A 20,328-nucleotide genomic window follows, 5' to 3' on the forward strand; every position below is an offset into this window, starting at 1 on the left:
CAGAGCAGAGCTTTCTCCTGTTCACCACACATCAAGATGTAATTTGAAACTCTGAGAAGAGCTGTTGCTGTTGAGTGCAATTAAGCTGTTGTCAAGAATATTGTGCTCATCTAAACTACTGTTGCAAGCGCTTTCTCAGACTTTGGCCATAAAAGGCAACTTGAAAATAGTCCTGTAATTTTGGGGTAGACAAGAATCAAGATTTGTTTGTTTGTTTTTGGTTGAACAACAGCTTGTTTGAAATAAGCAGACTTGTTGATTGATGTCTTAGCCTCCAAAAGTTAACTACATCTCATGATATCAGTTTCTGCTAGATTTCATGTCCCCAGATTTCAACATCTACTCAGAGTGGTGTCACTTCTCCTGAATCTATATATCTGTTGGATACTTATGGTCTGTTAACAGAGATCTGTTACTCTTGTTGCTGGACTGTAAATGTTTAAAGAACCACTGTGTGTTCAGTCTTGTCTTAAGGCCCGCATGAAGACTATTTTAGCAGCAGTTCATTCAAATCAACTCAAGAAAAAATGGCATCAGTTCTGACCCCGCCTATGTAAGACAATGAAAGACCCCAAAAATCACAACACTGATGTTATTTACCCAGTGTCCATTATTGTATAGTACATGTAAATGCTGCTTTTGTGTGTATGTGTGTGTGTGTGTGTGTATTAAGCCAGTAAACGTGTGTCCAGTGATGCCAGTGAATACACTGAAGAGCTGAAACTGGCCGTGGCCTGGAACCGAGTGGACATCGCCAAAACTGAGCTCTTCAATGGAGACATACAGTGGAAGGTCAGAGTCCAGATGAATGACAACTTTGATAAATTGTTCTACTGTCAAACCACCATCTTTACACATGGGATACCACAATATATCGAGAGAGGCCTTTATCACACAAAGTGAAACCATAGGGTTGATTGTCCTTGAGTCATAGTGACCTAACATGCATATCACCCTGCTGTAGTCTGTCCAAAAACACAAAAAGTTTAAAGCCTCTGTAGTCTTTCAAGGTTGCAATGTTCACTCTAGTTTCACCACCCATTTCACTTTTCAGTTAGAACGGCCATTAAACCTAACATCACGTCGATGCAGAGGGACACTCTGCAGACCATTGGTAAATTACAAGATGTTGATTATATATCTGAGGCCAATGGACAGCTTGGCAATTCTATCTACTATGCCCCCTACCTGTGTCCTAGGCTTCATCTGAGCTAATGGTCAGGGAAATAGTGCCTCAACTGTATGAACAAAAATATATTACAGTCAAACAAATGGCCTGTTTCTATGGTCCTGACTTGCCTTGCTCTAGATTGTTTTAATTGCCACCTAAAATACATAAGGGCCCTGAATCTTGGGCTGTTGCGTTTAGGGTTCCTTCGGGTAGACCGATAGTAAGTGATTGTGGCTCAAAATCATATCATATTGCGAGTATATAGACTATCATTTGAATCTTCTATCTATACTTATCTGATTCACATTAAAGACACTTACGAATTTGTCAATAAGCTGAAAAACAGTGCCTTATTTTCCATCGGCTCGTTGTATACTAACTTAAATATGGAGTTAGGCTTTCCATAAACATCCTGTGCCCGGCTGTCTTGATAAAGCAATCCTCCAACTATTCACCTTAACTAGGAATGATTTTGAGGTCAATGGTAAATGTTACCTGCAGAGTAGTGCTATGGGATGGTTCGGAAATACTCCCCGTCTTGTGCCACTAGTATCCAGCAAAGTGGGAACAAATGGCATTTGCAAAATACCATACAAAACCCTTGTTATATTTGCATTACTTGGATGATATTTTTGGCCTGTGGGGGGAGTTTTTAGACACCCAAATCTTCTTCAACAATGCAATTAGGGAAATCAAACATCCGGCCACTAAGTTCTTCTTTAAAGAGATGGATAGACACACCTTGCTCCATAAGAGCAGCTATCACCCTAAGTACACCTACAGGGGCCTAATCAAGTCTCAACTAATATGATTCCATAGAATATGTACATACCCTCACGACATAGATGAAGCCACCAGGATCCTCTATACTGCACTGAGGCAGAGAGGCTATTCGCGGTGATTCCTCAGAGAAATCAAAACAGAAGTTAAAAGTATCTTCCAAAACAATGGCAAGTATTGGAGGGAGAGGGAGGATTTGCCACTCATCTCTTTTGTCTGCAACAACTCCCAAAATTTCAAGGAATTCATTTTGGAAATTAAAACCCACTTTCAGCAGGCCCAAGAACAATGTGATCCCCTGAAACAGTTCTGCCTAATTACAGCTTGCTGCAGGAACAAAAGTCTAAAATATATCTTGGTGCACATGGCCTTTAACAAGGCACGAGTCAGAGTTGATAATCGATTATATAAATGCAGTCCTTATGTGATTAATAGGAATTCGGGTTTGAGGGCCCCCATTTGGCAAAACCTCACACCTGAGACTGTTAATGAGTGTCTTCATTGACACCAGTTCTATGTAAGTGAAACACAGGGGCCACTCAAAGATAGAATAGCACAACATTGTTACTAGATCACAGACAGCAGCAGGTCCACTGTTCTATACTGACATTTCAATCAACATGGCAAAGAATATCTTAAATATAGAGGCTTGAAGAGCAGTGCTCATTAGTCTATGGCGAGCATTGTCATCTTGGAGGATAGAGTTCAGTCCCAGACTGTGGAGATATGGGATTACCACTGGTTGCAGAATCTCATCTCGATATCTCTCTGCATTGAGATTGCCTCCAATGATGACAAGCCTCATTTTTCCAGTGAGGGAGATGCCGCCCCACACCATCACACTGCCTCCACCAAAAGATGTTACTCTATCGGTGCAGCAATCAGCATAGCATTCTCTGCATCTTCTCCACACTTTGACCCTACGATCCAACTGAGGCAGAATCTGGACTCATCGCTGAACATAACGTTCTTCCACATGTTCAGGTTCCTTTGCATGTGTTGCCATCACCAGTGCAGACGGGCCTGACGGTGAAGGGCAGTCATGGCTGGCCTCCTGGCAGAACCTGAGGGTACCAGAAGCTCAAAACAAGAGTCAATAGCAACAGCAAAATAAGCTGTTTGGCATTGGCAGAGAAGATTTGGCAAATTTTTCATGGGCGCAATCCACATACTCAGCTCTGCTGCTCATCCCACAAATGCATGTTCCTTACAAATGTGGCACCATTTAAAAGGGAAATAAACAGGCTTTCCAACGGTATAAGATTTATTGCCAAGAAGCAATGTTACAACAAAGAAATAATCTGCCCAAATGTTAACCATAGCCAGAACGGATAAAATTGTTCTGTCTCTGAAATTGTGCTTTAACGTTAATCAAGGAATACTTTATTTGAACTGTACCTTGACTGGACTGATGCATGATAATGAATTTATTTAACTAAAGCCTAAATCTAGCTAGTGTAAATGACCCCACTATCAGTTCTTACATGTTTATTAATAATCACTTACCTGTGCCATTGGTTTCTTCTGCCTACCTCTATACTAATATCTGATATCTCATAAATACTCATATTGCCTACTGAACATGTTGGATAGAATGACCAACATATTTCAGTCAGAGACAATATTAAGTCTGAGTTAAATCAATACCAAAACTGAGCACATTAGGATGTTGCAGCAATCAGTGTTGACATGAACGTATCAACAGCGCAATGGTGACAAGAGTCAAGTTATAAACGTCACCTTGTACACCTCAGTTCTGGTAGAAATATTATTGGATGTTACTAGTAGGCTGGTTGCCAAGCAGCTGGTGAATCAGCCAGTGATTGTGGAGCATGAATGAAGCTGATGCCAATCAGCTAATGCAAGTGCAGCCTCTCTGACTGAGCTAATGCAAGGTACCATTGATAACTCACCAATGATAAGCTAAGAAGAAGTGTGTCCTGGTAGAGGAAAAGTCATGAAGTCATTAAAATCAAATGTTTAATCCCCAGGAGAGCATGATTGTGCTCAGTAAATTTCAGCTTGTGACATAGGACTTACTGAAGTACTGAGAGCTAAATATAGTGAGAAAGGTTAATTAAGGTCAGAGACCATCATGGTTTGGCAGTGCTAAGATTGTTTTTCACTCAACCCTGGGGCTATGGTACAGAAAGTGTTATGCTTCAATCATATAATGCTGATGATTGGTGATTGTACTTTCAGTATGAGGACCTGGAAGACTCCATGACAGATGCTCTGATCAATGACAAGCCCCAGTTTGTACGTCTCTTCTGTGAGAATGGTCTGAATATCCTGGACTACCTGACGTACCAGCGCTTGGAGAGCCTGTACCGCTCACTGTCTGACAGCTCACTGGCTTACATTCTGCTCCAGAGGCGCTTGAGTGAGAGGCAGGGCCTGGCAGGATCCATGCCCAGCATGGATGGAGCTGTGACAGTACCTCTAAAGAGTCCCCAGAGTGCACTGACTGGACCCGTCTCAGCAAAGGAGCTGAGCCTCTATGAGGTGAGGAAAAAGGAACATAAAATATTGATAGCAGGTTTAATGAAACTGTTAATGAATGTGCATTGGGTGCGAGGATGATGGTGTTAATGTCATGCTGATATTATCATGGTGATGATGATGCTTCTCCTGTTTTTAAATACTTACAATCTACAATGATTAGCAAAATTAGTACATTAACAACTGAATTAAAAATAACAATAATACATTTATATTATTGGATCTGGTCTTAATTCTGCAGTATCACATCATAATTGAAAGTGTTTGCACTGTAGTGTATTTCAAGAATAAAACATGAAACACCACTTTTGCTAAAAGCTGGAAAGGAGCCTGTGATGAAGTGAATAATGAGCTCCATTAATCCAAAGTTTCCTGTGAGTTATAACTGACCAGTTAGGTGTGTATAGATGTGTGTGTGGTTATTTTGTAGCAGCCTAGTGTCATTTGCATGAGATTTAATTAAGGTAAACACATATTTGATCACACATTTATCAACATCTATCTGCTGCCTTCAGATGCTGCAGGGATTTCATGAACTGAAGGAGAAGCTTCTCATACTCTATATAAAAGCTTTAGCAGCAGCTGCTGTAAAAATCACCCATTAATTTATATATCAATGCAGGTTGCTTTACTGATATTCATCATCACATGGAACATTTTTATACTACTTGAAAGGCTGAAGATTTTTTAGTTAGAATTATTAATTTACATTTAAAGAATTATTCCATAATTGCTGCTCATTTACTCATAGTATATTGTTGTCCCCAGTTGACAGAATCAGGAAACTGCAAACTGAAAAAGTGTGACTTTCCACCAAAATACCATCAACCCACTTTGTACTGGCTCAATAAATTTCAATAAAATTACCACCAATTGGCTCCTCTCCTCCCACCTGTGCACCATGTGGTCTATGCTCGTTACCAAAATACCACACAGACGGGTAAAGTGAATTTCAAGATCATGAAAATACTAAACAGTCAAAGTGCTGCTTGCACTGATCACGGGGTGTTATTCCACCTTGAGCCTCCAGAACAACTTCAGTGATACTTGTCATGGATTCTCCAAATGTGTGGAACTCTGCTGGAGGGATAAACAGCATTCTTCCACAAGATATTCCCTCATTTGGTGAAAGTCATAGCGCATTATTCACCCAATTGTATCTAGAGCTGCTGGTCTGGACCTATGGTTGGGTGACACTGGACTTGTCACTCATTACTTTTAAAAAACAAAGTCGCTGGGGAGGTTTGAAAAGTCACTGAATGCACCAGTTTTACATTCACTTCACTTCAGTCAACCGTCTGATCGTGCTCATGTAAACAGACTCACATAAATAGCACTGAACTATTTTGAAATAGAACAATGTCATTTCCAACAGCAAACTGTGTAATAGTTTTTGTTTGTCTGCTTTACATCAGTTGTCATTACATAAAAGCAAGATTGCGCGATACATAGTAATAGTAAAGTGTGTGGTGATGCTGCAGGTATCCCGCCTGGTGTGGGACTTGTTGGGTGATGTCTGTCAGCCTTTCTACTATGTGTCTCTGGGCCTGGACCCCACCTCTAGCACCAGGAAGTCTATGAAGGTCAGTGAACAGCACTTAAGTAAACCTTTCAAAAGTTGACATCTCCCATCAGATGAAGACATAGCAACTACTTTCTTAAAAGGTTGTGTTTTGGGCCACCCTACAAAATCACTGAAAACAGAGGAAAGCTGCTGGCCCAGATTAAAACAGATCATGTTCTAAGCCGTAAGAGAGAATCTTTGTTGAGATCTAAATCCTTCACATGTGACTCTGTTGTCTTACCTTCAGCAAGTCAACAAGATGTTGCTGGGGGAGTGTATGTACCGGGACAAGCGCTGTCCATCACCCTGGGCAGCTCTGTTCATCTGGGCTGTCCTGCAGAATCGCCGTGAAATGGCTGTTTTCTTCTGGGAGATGGTGAGATCCACCTGTAATTGTTTGTAGTTTAAACTTGACCAGTTTTAGGGTGCCCCAGTAGCCTACACATACCTGCAAAATCCATGATTCAACTCCTGTGGACTTTTGTTGCATGTCATACCCCTCTCTCTACCCCTGTTTCCTGTCTCTCTGTACTGTCAAATAGAAGCAAGAAAAAAAAGATCTTCATCGAGATCAAAAAGCTGCCATTTTTCTTGGACAGGCGTCTGTGTTTCTGTGTTTCCTTGACAGGCAGAGGAGTCAGTGCTGAGCGCTCTGGGTGGCTGTAAGATGCTGAGGGAACTTTCTAAGCTCGAGAATGAGACTGAGAACAAGCTTGCCATGAAGGAACTGGCACAGAACTTAGAGAATCTGGCACACGGTGAGTGAGACCACAAGCTGTTCTGCCTTCTAGTATGTGGACTGTATTGTGCATCAGCTATAAGCAAAGTTAAAGAAAATCTCTATCACATCCCACCACCAAGCCAATACTGTGCAGCAAATGAAAGGGTAGCCCCTGTAAATCTGTCGAAATGCATTTAAGTGAATAACCTTTAGATTTAAAACATTTAATTATACATTTTTTAGTCTAAAAGTTGAAACCCTGATATCTAGTCACCTAGGAATTCAATCTTCATCTTTAGCCATTATGAAGAAGATAAAAATATCCATCTGTGTGTTCTGTGCTGTGCTGTGCTCAGATGTATTTGGTGAATGTTACCAGAGCAGTGAGAGTCGCTCCTTCACTCTCCTTATAAGGAAGTCTCCAGTGTGGGGCGGAGCTACCTGCCTGCAGATGGCCACTGCAGCTGACGCTCGCCTGTTCTTCAGCCATGACGGTGTTCAGGTAGAGATGCTGTCCTCCTCCTAACTCTAGGATTTAACAGACTGTAAAAAATGCAAGTTTACTTAAGGGGGCTTTAAATAGTAATCAACCTTTATCAAAGGCTTAAATATGAGAAAACAAGAGGAAACATGAGACTGTAAATTTTTATCAAGTACTTTCTTCATGGCTTAGAAGTAAAAATGCTTAATGCGTATAGTATAGTTAACATATAATGTGGCTCTACAGTAAAAAAGGCTTACTGTATTTAAATTGGGAAAACCAAATTTAAAATTAAAGTTATATATTAAATTTATTGATATTGATATTGATCAATAGTGTCACATACCAAGGTTAAGCATAAAAAAATCGTATCATATCATATGCAGACAGTGTAAATGAATGTCATCTGTGAGTGTAATGTTGGTTGGGAGCTGCTGTAGTGAGAGTGCTGCTTTCTGCTGTAGTCTCTGCTGTCTCAGATCTGGTGGGGGGACATGGAGCAGAACACCGAGGTCTGGAAACTGGTTCTCACCTTCTTCATGCCTCCCCTACTCTATACAGACCTTATCAGCTTCAGGTCAGTATTCAATTATTATTGTGTTATGCTATGTGTTTATTGTGGAATTGTGTTTGTGAGTGTGTATTTGCCATTTGATTCCATCCTGGTTTCAGGGCTCATTGCTTTTAGTTTGTGATCTTAAAAATGTAGGAATTTGTTGGTAGCAATTTTGATTATTAAAAAGTCTGGGCAAAAATGGAATTTTACTATGTGTAGTGCAAGTAGTCTGTGGTTTAATCATGTAATTTATTGATTGATTTATTAAAACTCTTCCTATATGTAGAGGCTTTTTCTAAATTTTATTTATACAGTCCAAAATCACACATTGCAAAAATAGCCTCAGAGGGCTTTACAATCTGTTCAACATCACATACTCTTTATCCTCAATGTGTCATCCTGCATGAGAACACAACTTTTGGATGTGTGGGAAAATATTCTGATGAAAATTGGTTGAAAGGACATTTTTCCCACCACAAAAGGATTATGTGAAGGAGGTACACCTTTTATCATGCAGAACAGTCCAAACTTGACCAAACAATAGTGCGTACAGAGCAGATGTTCAGGACACTGTTGATTCAGTTTTGTGTTGGCAATGGATCTGGTGATTGTATCCGACAGAAGCCTAAATGACTTGAGTGTTGAGAGTAGGACATACTGCATCATTACAGAAAAACAACCAAGTTAACAAAGTCAAGAATTAATTTTTACCGTTAACTGGGTGGTTGTGTGTGTGCATACTACAGGGAACAAGAGGAGGAGGTTAAGTCTCTTACGGTCCACCAAGGCAGAGACACTGACAGTCTGGATGGGAATGATGGAACCGTCTTCTCCCTTGCTGACATTATACAAAAGTAAATGTAAATTATACAAAAATAAATCAGATTAGGGTTGTATGACAGTTCTCCTCAGTTTTAACAAAAGTCCCTGATTCTTTGTTCTGGGATTGCAGTGATGAAGAAGCTGAAGAGTTCCAGGCTCTAAAAGAAAACCTGAAAGGTGGGTTTGATCACTATTCTGCTATTGGTACATACACTCAATAGCTACTCTCTTAGGTACTTCTGCCCTGCAGAAACTAAGAACTTCCTGAATTCATTCAGGCATGAAGTCAGCAAGGTGCTGGAAACATGTTCCTTCAGTACAATGAACACAACACCAGTAATTTGCTCTGAAACTAATTCTATGACTGCATTTTCAATCTCTCTGAGAGGTTCTCAGTGTCAGAAGAATAGAAGAATAAACTTTGCTGTATTCATGGTAATGACAGAAAACACAGACAATATGTGTAAGTGGGATAAATTCATTGTTGTTGTTTTTTATGGGATTTATTGATAATAATGACAAAACAAAATTATGCCTGCCGTTTGCTGTAATGGAAAAAACAACATATTGGTTTTGCTATTCTCTGAGCCTCATATAATGAAGGATCACCATCCTTTAACTGGTGTGTTAAAACCAAAAGTAACTAATATCCAAATGAAAGAAACTTGTCTTTGACATATACTTACAGTTTTACCAGTAGTGGGGATAAAAATCTGTTCAGTAGATTATTACATGTTGCGGGCAATGGTGACAGCTCATGGACCTAAAATGTACAGGGTTCAGTCTCTGGGGAACATTGAGTGTGCTCAGTAGGTGCTAGTAGAATGGCCACCAGTGGTAGTGTAATAGAAATCAAGCCATTGCAGTAGTGTTCCAGATACCATAACATGCACCAAAGACTTCATCAAGTTGACATTTTAGCCTGATGGTGTTGTTAGTGGAAATATCAGGGGATCACCAAAATCATTAAGAATTGCCCCGAGAACCATGAATCCATACCTATTCTCATGGGAGTCTGTCTAGTAGTTTGAGATAAGAGATATCTAAAATGTGAGTGAGGGTAAGATGGACTGGTATGGTGTTGGCAGTGATTGGGGCATTGTCTCGGATCATTGTGGTGAGAGGGAGCTGAGTCTGAAGATGAAATTCTCAATTTACCCATTACCTGAGCCAACCATGCTCTGAGCTCTGCTTTGGTCTCAATTCACTTAGGCTGACAAATACATGCAGACAGAAACAAAACCAAAATACCCCATGGACAAGAGTTATCATTCATTGTCCATCATGGCCTCAAGAGTCACACTATCAGCAGCACGTCCACTTCCTTGCATTTGTATCTCCTTCCTTTTCCTCTCTCTCTCTCTTCCCTTGTGTCTGCCCTCTGACAAAATATATGACAAAATATTGGCATCATTATTGTTGACATCTTTGAATCATTCCTGTGTTTCCTCTTTTACTTTTCTTTACCTCAGTCTCATTGCCATCCATCTCCAAGAGACCATTTCTTGTGACACGGTGGAGACAGTTCTGGTTTGCCCCTGTCACCTCATTCTTAGGCAACGTGTTGATGTACTTCCTGTTCCTCTGCCTGTTTGCCTATGTTCTGTTGGTGGATTTCAAGCCCCCACCCCCTGACGGCCCTGCCACTCTGGAGTTTGTGCTCTACTTCTGGGTTTTCACCTTAGTGTGTGAAGAGCTTCGACAGGTTGGTTGTTAAGACACTATAATGTACACTCCCATACATTGTTAACAGTCTTTGTTCAATTTATTTATTACCCACATAGGAATTGAGATGTATCTTTTTTCAGGGCTGAGTACAGGGCAGTTTCTTTAAAAAGACAGCTAATGTGGCTCTACCTTAAAGCTTTGTTCAGACTACCATTAGCTCTGCTTTAAAAAATCGGCAGAGTGGGGGTCCCAACACAGGGTTGTCCATCAAAAAAGTTGCTGCAATGCAATGTGATGCCATCCGACGACACACCATGTTGGCCGATCAACTACTTACAAGCATGCATTCCTGGTAGAATACTGTAATGTGAACAGTGTAGTTCTACTGTTTACCTCGCAACAATTGAGACATAGGATAAAATGTTACCATGATAACTCTCCAGAATTGTATATTATTATATTATGAAGACTTCATCTTCTTAATATAAACTGCTGTGCCTTACTTTGGAGTCTGATAAACCTTCAACCCATATGGATCTGTTACTCAAACAGGAGTTCCTGGATAGATCTTCTCTCCAGTACCTGAAGCAACACAGCAAATGCTAATTGGTTACCAAATCATCTAAAATACACATTTCTCTGTGACACAGACATGCACGCATATTGTATAAATACCCTGATCCATCCATCATATGATATTTTATGTGACTCTTCTCTCTCTGATTGACAGACCTTCTTTATGGGTGGTAACTCTGTGCTCCAGCGAATGAAGAACTACATCCAGGATGTGTGGAACAAGTGTGACCTCACAGCTATCATGCTCTTTACATTGGCTCTGTGCTGCAGGTGACTCTTCTAACACACTGTCTGAGGATTTACACTGACTGCTCCACCAAAGGATCCAAGGCTCTGCTACCTGTCCCCCTCATGTATTTGTACAGACAAGCTCAAAAGCCAGTCAATATTTTTCTTCCTTATCTGGTTGTCTGTGTTCATTATGTGGGTGAATATGTGCAATGCTGTGCCTTGCATGACATAATGACCAAGGCTTGACTGCCCTGTTTTGTTTTCTAGAATGTTTCCCTGGTCATATGAGTTTGGCCGAGCTGTGATGGCCATAGATTATATGGTCTTCACACTACGTCTGATCCATATCTTTGCCATACACAAACAGCTTGGTCCCAAGATTATCATTGTTGGCAAAATGGTGAGTGAACACAAAACTCACAAAATGACCAAAACTATAATTAGCTACAGTCATCTTCAACACCTGTGACAAAGGCACCAAATAGTGCAATACACACATACACATACAATACACAGATATTGACCAATATACTTTAATGTGTTTCATCACAATGCAATGGCATGTCATTAAAACAGACCATGTATCCTCTGGAGATCTAATTGAAATGACAAAGTCTTAATCATGACCTTACACCAGGGCTGATCCTACAGCATCATCCATCTCTGGTCTCTCTTTCCTTCCCTCAGATGAAGGATGTTTTCTTCTTCCTCTTTTTTCTGGCTGTGTGGCTCATGGCCTATGGAGTAGCCAATCAGGCACTCCTCTACTCATATGATCCCCGTCCTGATTGGATATTTCGCCGTGTGTTCTATAGACCTTACCTGCACATTTTTGGACAAATACCCATAAATGAAATGGATGGTGAGTGGCTCAGTCTCTTTATCTCAAGCACAAGGACCTTTAGTTCCCTCAGTGCGTCCTCCATGTTTGAAATTACGTAGATGACAGAAATTTTAGTCAAAGTCTATTCAAAATTACAACCTCTGAAATGACATTTCTTCTAAAGCTTTCATTTCATTTAATTCATCTCAGTTTTGAGACAATGATAATACACATTTATTCATAAAAGATTTGCATGACCTTCTCAAGACTTATTACAAATATTGCAGAACCTTCTTAAGATGAGACAGTGTATATAATTTAGCAATTTCCAACATCAACATCCATTTGTGTCTTTCTTCCAAAATTAAATTGGAGCATAAAGAGCCTCAGAAATAGAGTGATGCATATTATTTATTGTCTAAATTTTGCCTCGATTCACTTATAATGGCCATTGCAACAGTACGCAATGTATTTTTTACAAATGCAGCCAAAGGGTATAATTTTTAATCATAATTGTACTCATGCACAGAGTTGCCAGATTATTAAGTATACTTAGGTAAATATAATGCAGTTCAGTACAGTAAAACATCCATTACAATACAATAAACCCTACCTTAATGGATCCTGATTGAAAGAATGAGAGAATTGACTTGTCACATCCATATTTCTCAATATTTGAAGTGAAATACGTGTGTAGCATACTCTAGAGGGTGTGCTAAAAGGTTAGTGTATCATAATTATATCAACAGCAAGCACCACAGACTACAGCTGCAAAATGACCATAAAAATTAATGAACAGAGATGGAGAATCGACAAAAACTGAATACTATAAGCTTCATAGACATAAGATCTATTGCACAAGATTTAATACTGTTTAATAAACTGGCAACTCAGTGTGAAGGGGTTCAACTGCTATTGTTGCCTTTCATAGTTACTGTCATATGTGTCCCTCTGTAAGTTGCTTGTAAATGTGGAGCATAAATCCTTACATGTTGTTTTTCACCTCTTCATTGGTCTGTCATTCCTTGTAGCTGACAAGTTGACGGAAATAGAGTGTACAAACAACGCCACACTAATTGAAGCAGGAAAGGAGCCCTGCATGAGCACCTACGCCAACTGGCTGGTTGTCATCCTCCTGGTCATCTACCTGCTGGTTACCAACATACTACTGGTCAACTTGCTCATTGCTATGTTCAGGTACACTGGCATTTAGAGCGATTCATTTCAGTTCCGAAGCTGTCCCACTGATTAAACAGATTTGAAACAGGAACAATTGTACTTTATGTTGTACATTATAGAAACCCAGAGTAGGAAAGCACTGTAGCTGTTTGTATATGCATAATGAGGTTTTGATTTACTGTCCACAGCTACACCTTCTCCAAAGTACAGGAGCGCAGTGACACCTACTGGAAGTTTCAGCGTTACAACCTGATAGTGGAGTACCACTCAAGGCCCTGCCTGGCCCCACCCTTCATCATCATCTCACACCTCCACCTTTTGATCAAAAGATACATCCGCCGCATCCCCTCAGTCAAGAACAAACACTTCGGTGAGAGCATTTAGGAGGGTTGGGATGAAGCTAATGGTTTGAAGATAGAAGGCAGAGACACAAGTGATAAAAAAAGAAGCATTGGGGCTCCTGGTTACCAAATAATAAATCATCTCTTGTATAGGTACTAGATGAGTCATGGAGTTTGCCCATTAAGTCTAGATGTGTATGTTTAATTTTAACAGGATCTACTGTTGTGTCTTGGGGTGCCAGGACAGTTGGTCCACAGTCATCTGGTTCATTTATAGCCAGGAGAGAGTTGACTCTTCATCCTTGGTAGCAAGTGAAGTTGGTCAGTAGATGTTGGGCTCCAGCGTGGTCTCACTTTGTCAGCAATTATTTGCAATTTTCATTGACAGATTGTGTGTCTGACTGACTTTTACTCCATTTAGACCAGTGACGCAGGTCAAACCCACGTTGAGAGAATCTGAATGGGTCAACATGTGTCAACCTTCCTTTTGACCAGAGTTAGACACAAGTCAGACGATGTCTGGCTTTGGTGAATGCAGTGGAAACTCAAAAATACTGATGTTCAATGTCAGCTTGACAGCTTGTTCATATAAATGGATATGAGGTTGAACACACATTGTCTGAAAAGTATGAAAGGGTTGGCTTGAGGTCAGTACCTCCCAAGTTCAAGGTTGTGGTAATTTGCCAGAAAACAGTGGACTGCCTCATTCAGGTTAGATCTTTTAACAGCCAGTATGAACAGGAGGAATGATTACAGTGAGGAAAACCTCTTTCAATGTTCATATGGACAAAAAAATTGCCCTTTGCAGTCCGCAGGAATGTCTATTGTGTCACTTCCATGATTGTGCATGTACATACATGTGTGCCCATGTGCAATTCCTACTCCTGCCTTTGTTCCGATCCCTTTACTGATCTCCCCTGTCCTCAGTTCTGGAGCTGCGGGGCAGAAAAGCCAGCCGGCTCAACACATGGGAAGCTATCCAGAAAGAAAACCTCCTCTCAGCTCAAAATAAGCGGAAGAGGGAGAGTGACACAGCACGACTTAAATCTACATCTGTCAAGTAAGTTGCTTCTGCTACTTCTGTGACTTTATACAATATAAGTTTAAGAGACATATATGTGTAAGATTCATTTCATATGCAATAAAATTTGACTGACAAAAAGAAAGACCCCAGCCAATATATTGGCATTAAATTATTACAGATAGGGGCATATACAGTATGTTGGCCTATAATTAAGAAGATATTGTTGTACAGATATTACAGATATGTTTCTCCATTACATAGTTAGCCCACTAGAGAGCACTGACAAGTTTATTGTAAAATGTCCCACTCACTCCATGCAGTATCTTGGTCACAATTCTTTAATAATCAAATTTAAGGGATCTTTATCACAGACATTTGCTTATAATATGCGTTCATGTTAAACGTTCACTAACACTGACCAAAAATGTAATCACACCTTTCACTGAGGTTATATTTTCAATCATGTCAGTATGTTTGAGCTCATCTTTCACATTTGTTTCTCTTTTACTAGTAGGAGTTCCAGCTTGTTGAACTGAGCTGAACTCAGATTGACATTCTAGATCAGGTTTTCAGCTGGTTTGTGTGTGTGTGTGTGTGTGCATGTGTGTGCATGTTCCTGCAGGGTGGACAGTGTGCTGAAGCAGGTGGCTGAGATTCGTGACCACGATCGAAGGTTGCGGCTGCTGGAGACACAGGTCAGCAATACCTCAATACACATGCAAAATCTAGTGAGCCTAAACTGTGAATAAAACTTCCTCATCAGTTATTTTGCAGCTCATTTTAAAGCCTGAAAATCTCACTATTTTACCAATGAATTCCTCACACTAGTCTTTTTATTTAATTGAGAGATACAGTAAATATTTATCCCAGTCTTTGGTGTTTCTTCAGCCTTACTCCTAAAAGCAACAACTGCACCCACTAAGGTAGACCAACTTGGGAGGTTTTTTATTTTATATCTGTGAATGATATGAACACATTATCCATATACAGATCAGCAACTGAAAGAATCTTCCCCTGTAAATCTAGTATTTTATCGTATCATATCGTATCGTATCGTATTTAGTGTAACTGTGTAACTACCAGACATACTACACAGGGATGGGAATATGTGCCTTGATGTTTAATGAAAAGGGAATGTGTTACATAGTAGATAAAACAAAGCTGCTATTAACCCAGGATGGTTTAGACTGACTAGATCTGACTATCACAAATCTATACAAAGTGAATGCCCAGTAATACAACTCAGTATTCGGCAGGTTGTCTGTCTCTAACTCAAAGTCATTGTCGCTTATCTTTGCCAGAATTTTTTCTTTTCTACAAATGAAATTTTCCTGGCTAAGTACAGGTAGGTTTAGCTTAGTTTCATTGGTTCCAGGATGGTACATGGATGATTGTATAGATGGCTAGTTTGCAGAGTGTGTGGCTGGTTTCTCTGCAGCAGTTAGCTCTGCTTACTCAGCACTCATTCATCTCTGTCCGTGTCTCTTTCTCAGCTGGAGTACTGCTGCAGCACCCTTTCCTGGATGGCAGATGCTCTGTCTCAGAGTAATGTGATAAAAGCCAGCCGCCCTGCTCCACTTCTAAGAGGTAAAGTCCCCTTAACCCCTTAAAGGAAGATTTTGTAGACAACTACTCCAGTTATTAGTATGATGATTATTAATGTTAATAGTTAATTGAGAATTTAATTTTGTTTTTGTTCAGGGATCAATTATATGTTTTTTCCTTTGTTGTAGATCTGACTCCACTGTCTCCAAGATGACCCCCTGAACTCCATGATGACACACACACTCATACAGTTTACTCAGGGCCAGTGTAAAAGAGTGATTTTTTTTGCTTTGAACTAATCATTTCATTTGTTTTACTTTGTTGTTTTACAGTTGTACGTATGTTATTTGAGATATATTTTAATTAGAACAAAAGATATTTTGTGTTTAAAATATTGTAAGTTTTTTAAAGTTGTGTCAGCATTCATTCTTGTATGACACAGTTCCTTTTTTATTCTACCACTTGGAGTTGCCAAAGTCTGAAATTGGGGCGCTTACTTCAGCAAGCTTAATAAATCATTTTTAAGTACTTGAAATGAGCAAATAAAATTGTTTTACTTCTTAAGCATTTTGATATTTCTTCCAATTAAGTTATTAATGAATCTAGTCTGTGTTCTCTTGCAATACACACTAATTCAACAATTGTTTCAATGATCCCGCCTCCATACAATACATGTAAACAGTTGTAAAAAAAAAAAAAAAGGTGCAGAAGACAGCACCCTCACCATTCAAACAGTGAAATTCAGGAATGATTGGCGAAGTGGCCAATCAAGAGCCCACACAAGGGAAGCTGACCCTGTTGGTATTTTCAGGGGAGTGCAAGTTTCACATATTAAAGCTGCACTAATCAATATTTTATTTGAACAATGGATCGAATGACTATAATCGAGTGTAAAGATAGACTATAATCTGAATGGAGTCCCACCAAGAATTATCACCAACTCTGCTGTTCCTCTTAGCTCTACGTAGCTTTTTATCCTGTTTTAGCATAATGCTTTGGTTTTCTAGTGCACAAACTCTGATTTTCTCAACTTTCTTTCCAGTAGCTTGAAAGAGCTTTAAAAATCCGCTGTACACTACCTCTCCAGCAGCAAACTGCATACAGACAAAGTTAAAGACAAGATGGTGAGCATAGAGGAGCATTTAGCTGCTTAAGAGACAGATATTTTTCTCAGGATGAGACCAAAAGACTGTGATTATTGTCCTTATATTCATCAGGTGGACACTAACATAATTATGAATGATAATGTGTAAACAGACAACTGTTTGCCAACACATTCACCATTACAATGTCATAAGGTGATAATATGTCATATGTGTTTTCAGATTGTTCTGCTGCCTTCAAGTGGCCAATAAATAAATAAATAAATGCAGCTTTAATATTGATAAGGCTTAAGCAAACTTCATCATAGCCAGGGTTAAATTATTGTGCACCCTCTATAGTAAAATATCTGTTCAGTGTTTAGAGGTGCCATGTGATATTTTCATATTGGGTTCTTTTGTACACCAATATGTACCTCTGTTTTTGTTACACAATGACTCAATCAATGGACTCAGGTTTTACTCAAACTGCAATAAAGTTTTAATAAACAGATGTTTTTATCTACCACAACAGTGAGGAGACCATTCTGTTTTACAACAAGACTATACTTCTTTTACCTCTACCCTGCTGCCCAGAACCCCCTGTTTTAGTACACAATATGATTATTGATATCTCAACAAACAAAGCTGTAACCTTGCTAGAGTCTACAGCCATGCTAGCAGCTAAGTTAGGCTGTACTTTGGCGAAGCGGTGCTTTAAGCTAAATGCTAACATGAGCATGTTAACATGCTGCTCACAATGACAATGCTAATATGCCTTAGCAGGTAAAGCTGCTGGTATATGATACCAGCAATCATATAGCCACATAGCAGTGTCATTGTTCACATGCTTTATTTGTTTGTTTATTATTTATTATTAATTAATTAATTAATTTATTGGTGAAAAACAACATAACAACACCACAAAAGACATAAGAACAAGACAGCTGTCATTGGTGGATGTTCACATTCTTGCTTGCATACTTTGCATATCCACTAAGGGGCAGATTAGGGCCTAATTCTGCCTGGCTGACAATGAATATCTTCCTGGTGAACTCCAACTTTTGCACAAGGTAAAGAGAACCCATTGCTTCACTCAAGGTTATTATATTGTTGATGATGAGATCACGGCTGCCACTCAGCCTTGCTGCATGGCCACTCGTGGTAGTGCAATGAATTATGATTTTTTATATATAAAACTTTCCCAGTGTCTAGAAAGCAATTTTAAAGCACCTGACATCATCCCAATGTCAATGCCAAATGGGAACTCCCAAGCGGGGCCAGGAGGGAAAAACACTACTGTGCATATTCTGTATCGCATGACATGGAAGCAAACCTGGAAACTAGAAAACAATTTTTATTCGAGTGAATAGGTGCCATTTCTGAGTCTGGTGTCCAGTTCCTATGGATCATGGCAGAAAAAAGTGGCAATGGCAACATCATAGTGATCTCATGCCAGCTATATGTAATGAAATGGATGAAATGACTGTCATCATATAAAAACTTTAGAAACCAATTCAGTCTTCTGTCTGTTCACACACACACACACACACACACACACACACACACACACACACACACACACACACACACTCCAATTCCCTTAGGTAATTGTGTCACGGAAAGTGATTTCCCACTTTAGACGGTCCTTACATGGAAAGAGCTTGGGCTGGATGAGGCACTAGATCAGGGAGGCAAATGAATCCTGCTAGGGAATGTCAGATCTGGTTGATAAATGGGCCGATGCAGTGCACTTACTGTTATCTCTTCACCTCACAACACTCTGTTCAACACCTTAAATTACCCAGACAAGTTGGAGCTAAATGAGGTCCTGGGTCTTTGCTCACATGGCAACATCTTCCCTGAGCTAAAGCTGACCAAGAAATAATGGAGCAAAGATATGCATCAGCTATTATTCCAAACTGATGATGATTGATGTGTATGATCTGTATGCAGAGGAAGAATTAAATGGTAGCTGTAGTTAACTAAATGGGTCAAGTGGGTCAATGCAGGCAGAGCCAGTGGTCCAAACTAAGAGTGAAGAAATGTCTTTGGCATGTCTGAGCTCATCTCCACTTTCAGCCAGTTTGCAGTCTTCATCTCGATCTGATCTCCTCTCTCATTCTGTCCTTTGCTCTTTCCAGCTCAGCTGTTTGTCACCACCACTAGTCTATCACCATTAGAAACATCAGCAACTTGTTCTCAAAACCATGCTGTCCTACCAAAGATTGTGCATAACAGCTTTAAATAGTGACTGAAAAGGATTATATATATATATATGGGATTTGTTGGCTGTGCAATCATCTAGTGCACCGACTTTATTTGATTTAGGGACTACATGAGAATCTTGTGCAATTGTAGAACAACTCACAAGCCCTCACTTGCTCCCACTCCTTGTTTCTTGACTGACCAGTAATGGAAATCAGAGCTGTGACCAGTTCCAGTACTAATGGTGTAACCGATTTGATTACTCATTTCCAAATGGAATTACTCCATTTTTGCCTTTGCTCAGTTACTCAGAATGTCATACATCTATGTTTGCTCAGTACATTATGCTATTAAACACTGACATGTTGTCGCTCTCATTCCTCCATGGCTTTCAGAGGATGAGAAGTTATTAAGACTCAAAATGACCTACAGGAAAATGTGGATTATACTCATTAGATGTCTTTTTCCATTACAATATGTAGGCCTACAAATTATAGTGTATCATTCAACCTGCTTTTTACAATAACACCAGTCACACCTTTTCCAAAACTTTACTCCAACTGACCAACAATCAAATGTAGACTTAAACCAAAGAAAAACTTAGCCAAAAGTTTTTCAACAGGTGTCTGGCATTTTTTATTCTATCTGGCTCAAATATTTAAAAAAAAAAAGTTTTGTAATGAGAAATAAAGTTGTCACATTATGATAGTAGCATTTAGTGTTGTTGTTTTTTTTAGCATTTTTACAAAATGGGGTGGGAGTGAGAACACTATTATAGGCATCACAGCAGTGTACAGAAACAAGTACAGTTCATGTATTTATTGACTTTGGTCAAGTTTGGTTTAGGAGGTGTTTCAGAGGTCCCTATCACTGACCTCTTTCTTCATGCATGTGTAGGTGAGAATTGACAAGGGGTGTTGGATTCTGTTCTGGTCCCACACAGACAGAGCCAGGGAGGCTCACATTACACTGACTCTGACAGTGTGTGGTTTTAAATAGAGTGGTTGTCAACTCCTCCCTGCACAAATCCATCTATTTTGGTGGCAGCGTGTAGGGG

The 20,328-nt window shown here is 39.7% G+C and overlaps 1 protein-coding gene across 1 annotated transcript in view; it reads left to right on the plus strand.

Moving 5' to 3' along the window:
* The window catches only part of trpm4a (transient receptor potential cation channel, subfamily M, member 4a), a 39,938-nt gene extending 23,202 nt beyond the window's left edge, over positions 1 to 16,736 (plus strand). Inside the window, exons 10-28 of the mRNA XM_067616294.1 lie at positions 674 to 792; positions 4,154 to 4,456; positions 5,935 to 6,036; positions 6,265 to 6,393; positions 6,646 to 6,775; positions 7,095 to 7,240; positions 7,684 to 7,796; positions 8,522 to 8,629; positions 8,728 to 8,774; positions 10,070 to 10,302; positions 10,996 to 11,111; positions 11,340 to 11,472; positions 11,760 to 11,934; positions 12,927 to 13,092; positions 13,263 to 13,444; positions 14,343 to 14,475; positions 15,062 to 15,134; positions 15,933 to 16,026; positions 16,173 to 16,736. Coding sequence (XP_067472395.1) covers positions 674 to 792; positions 4,154 to 4,456; positions 5,935 to 6,036; positions 6,265 to 6,393; positions 6,646 to 6,775; positions 7,095 to 7,240; positions 7,684 to 7,796; positions 8,522 to 8,629; positions 8,728 to 8,774; positions 10,070 to 10,302; positions 10,996 to 11,111; positions 11,340 to 11,472; positions 11,760 to 11,934; positions 12,927 to 13,092; positions 13,263 to 13,444; positions 14,343 to 14,475; positions 15,062 to 15,134; positions 15,933 to 16,026; positions 16,173 to 16,198 — 2,528 coding nt within the window. The 3' untranslated portion in view covers positions 16,199 to 16,736. The remainder of the gene's footprint in view (positions 1 to 673; positions 793 to 4,153; positions 4,457 to 5,934; positions 6,037 to 6,264; positions 6,394 to 6,645; positions 6,776 to 7,094; positions 7,241 to 7,683; positions 7,797 to 8,521; positions 8,630 to 8,727; positions 8,775 to 10,069; positions 10,303 to 10,995; positions 11,112 to 11,339; positions 11,473 to 11,759; positions 11,935 to 12,926; positions 13,093 to 13,262; positions 13,445 to 14,342; positions 14,476 to 15,061; positions 15,135 to 15,932; positions 16,027 to 16,172) is intronic.
* The last annotated feature ends 3,592 nt before the right edge of the window (positions 16,737 to 20,328 follow it).

This window comes from Thunnus thynnus, chromosome 17, assembly GCF_963924715.1.
Source record: "Thunnus thynnus chromosome 17, fThuThy2.1, whole genome shotgun sequence".
Taxonomy (NCBI): Eukaryota; Metazoa; Chordata; class Actinopteri; order Scombriformes; family Scombridae; genus Thunnus; species Thunnus thynnus.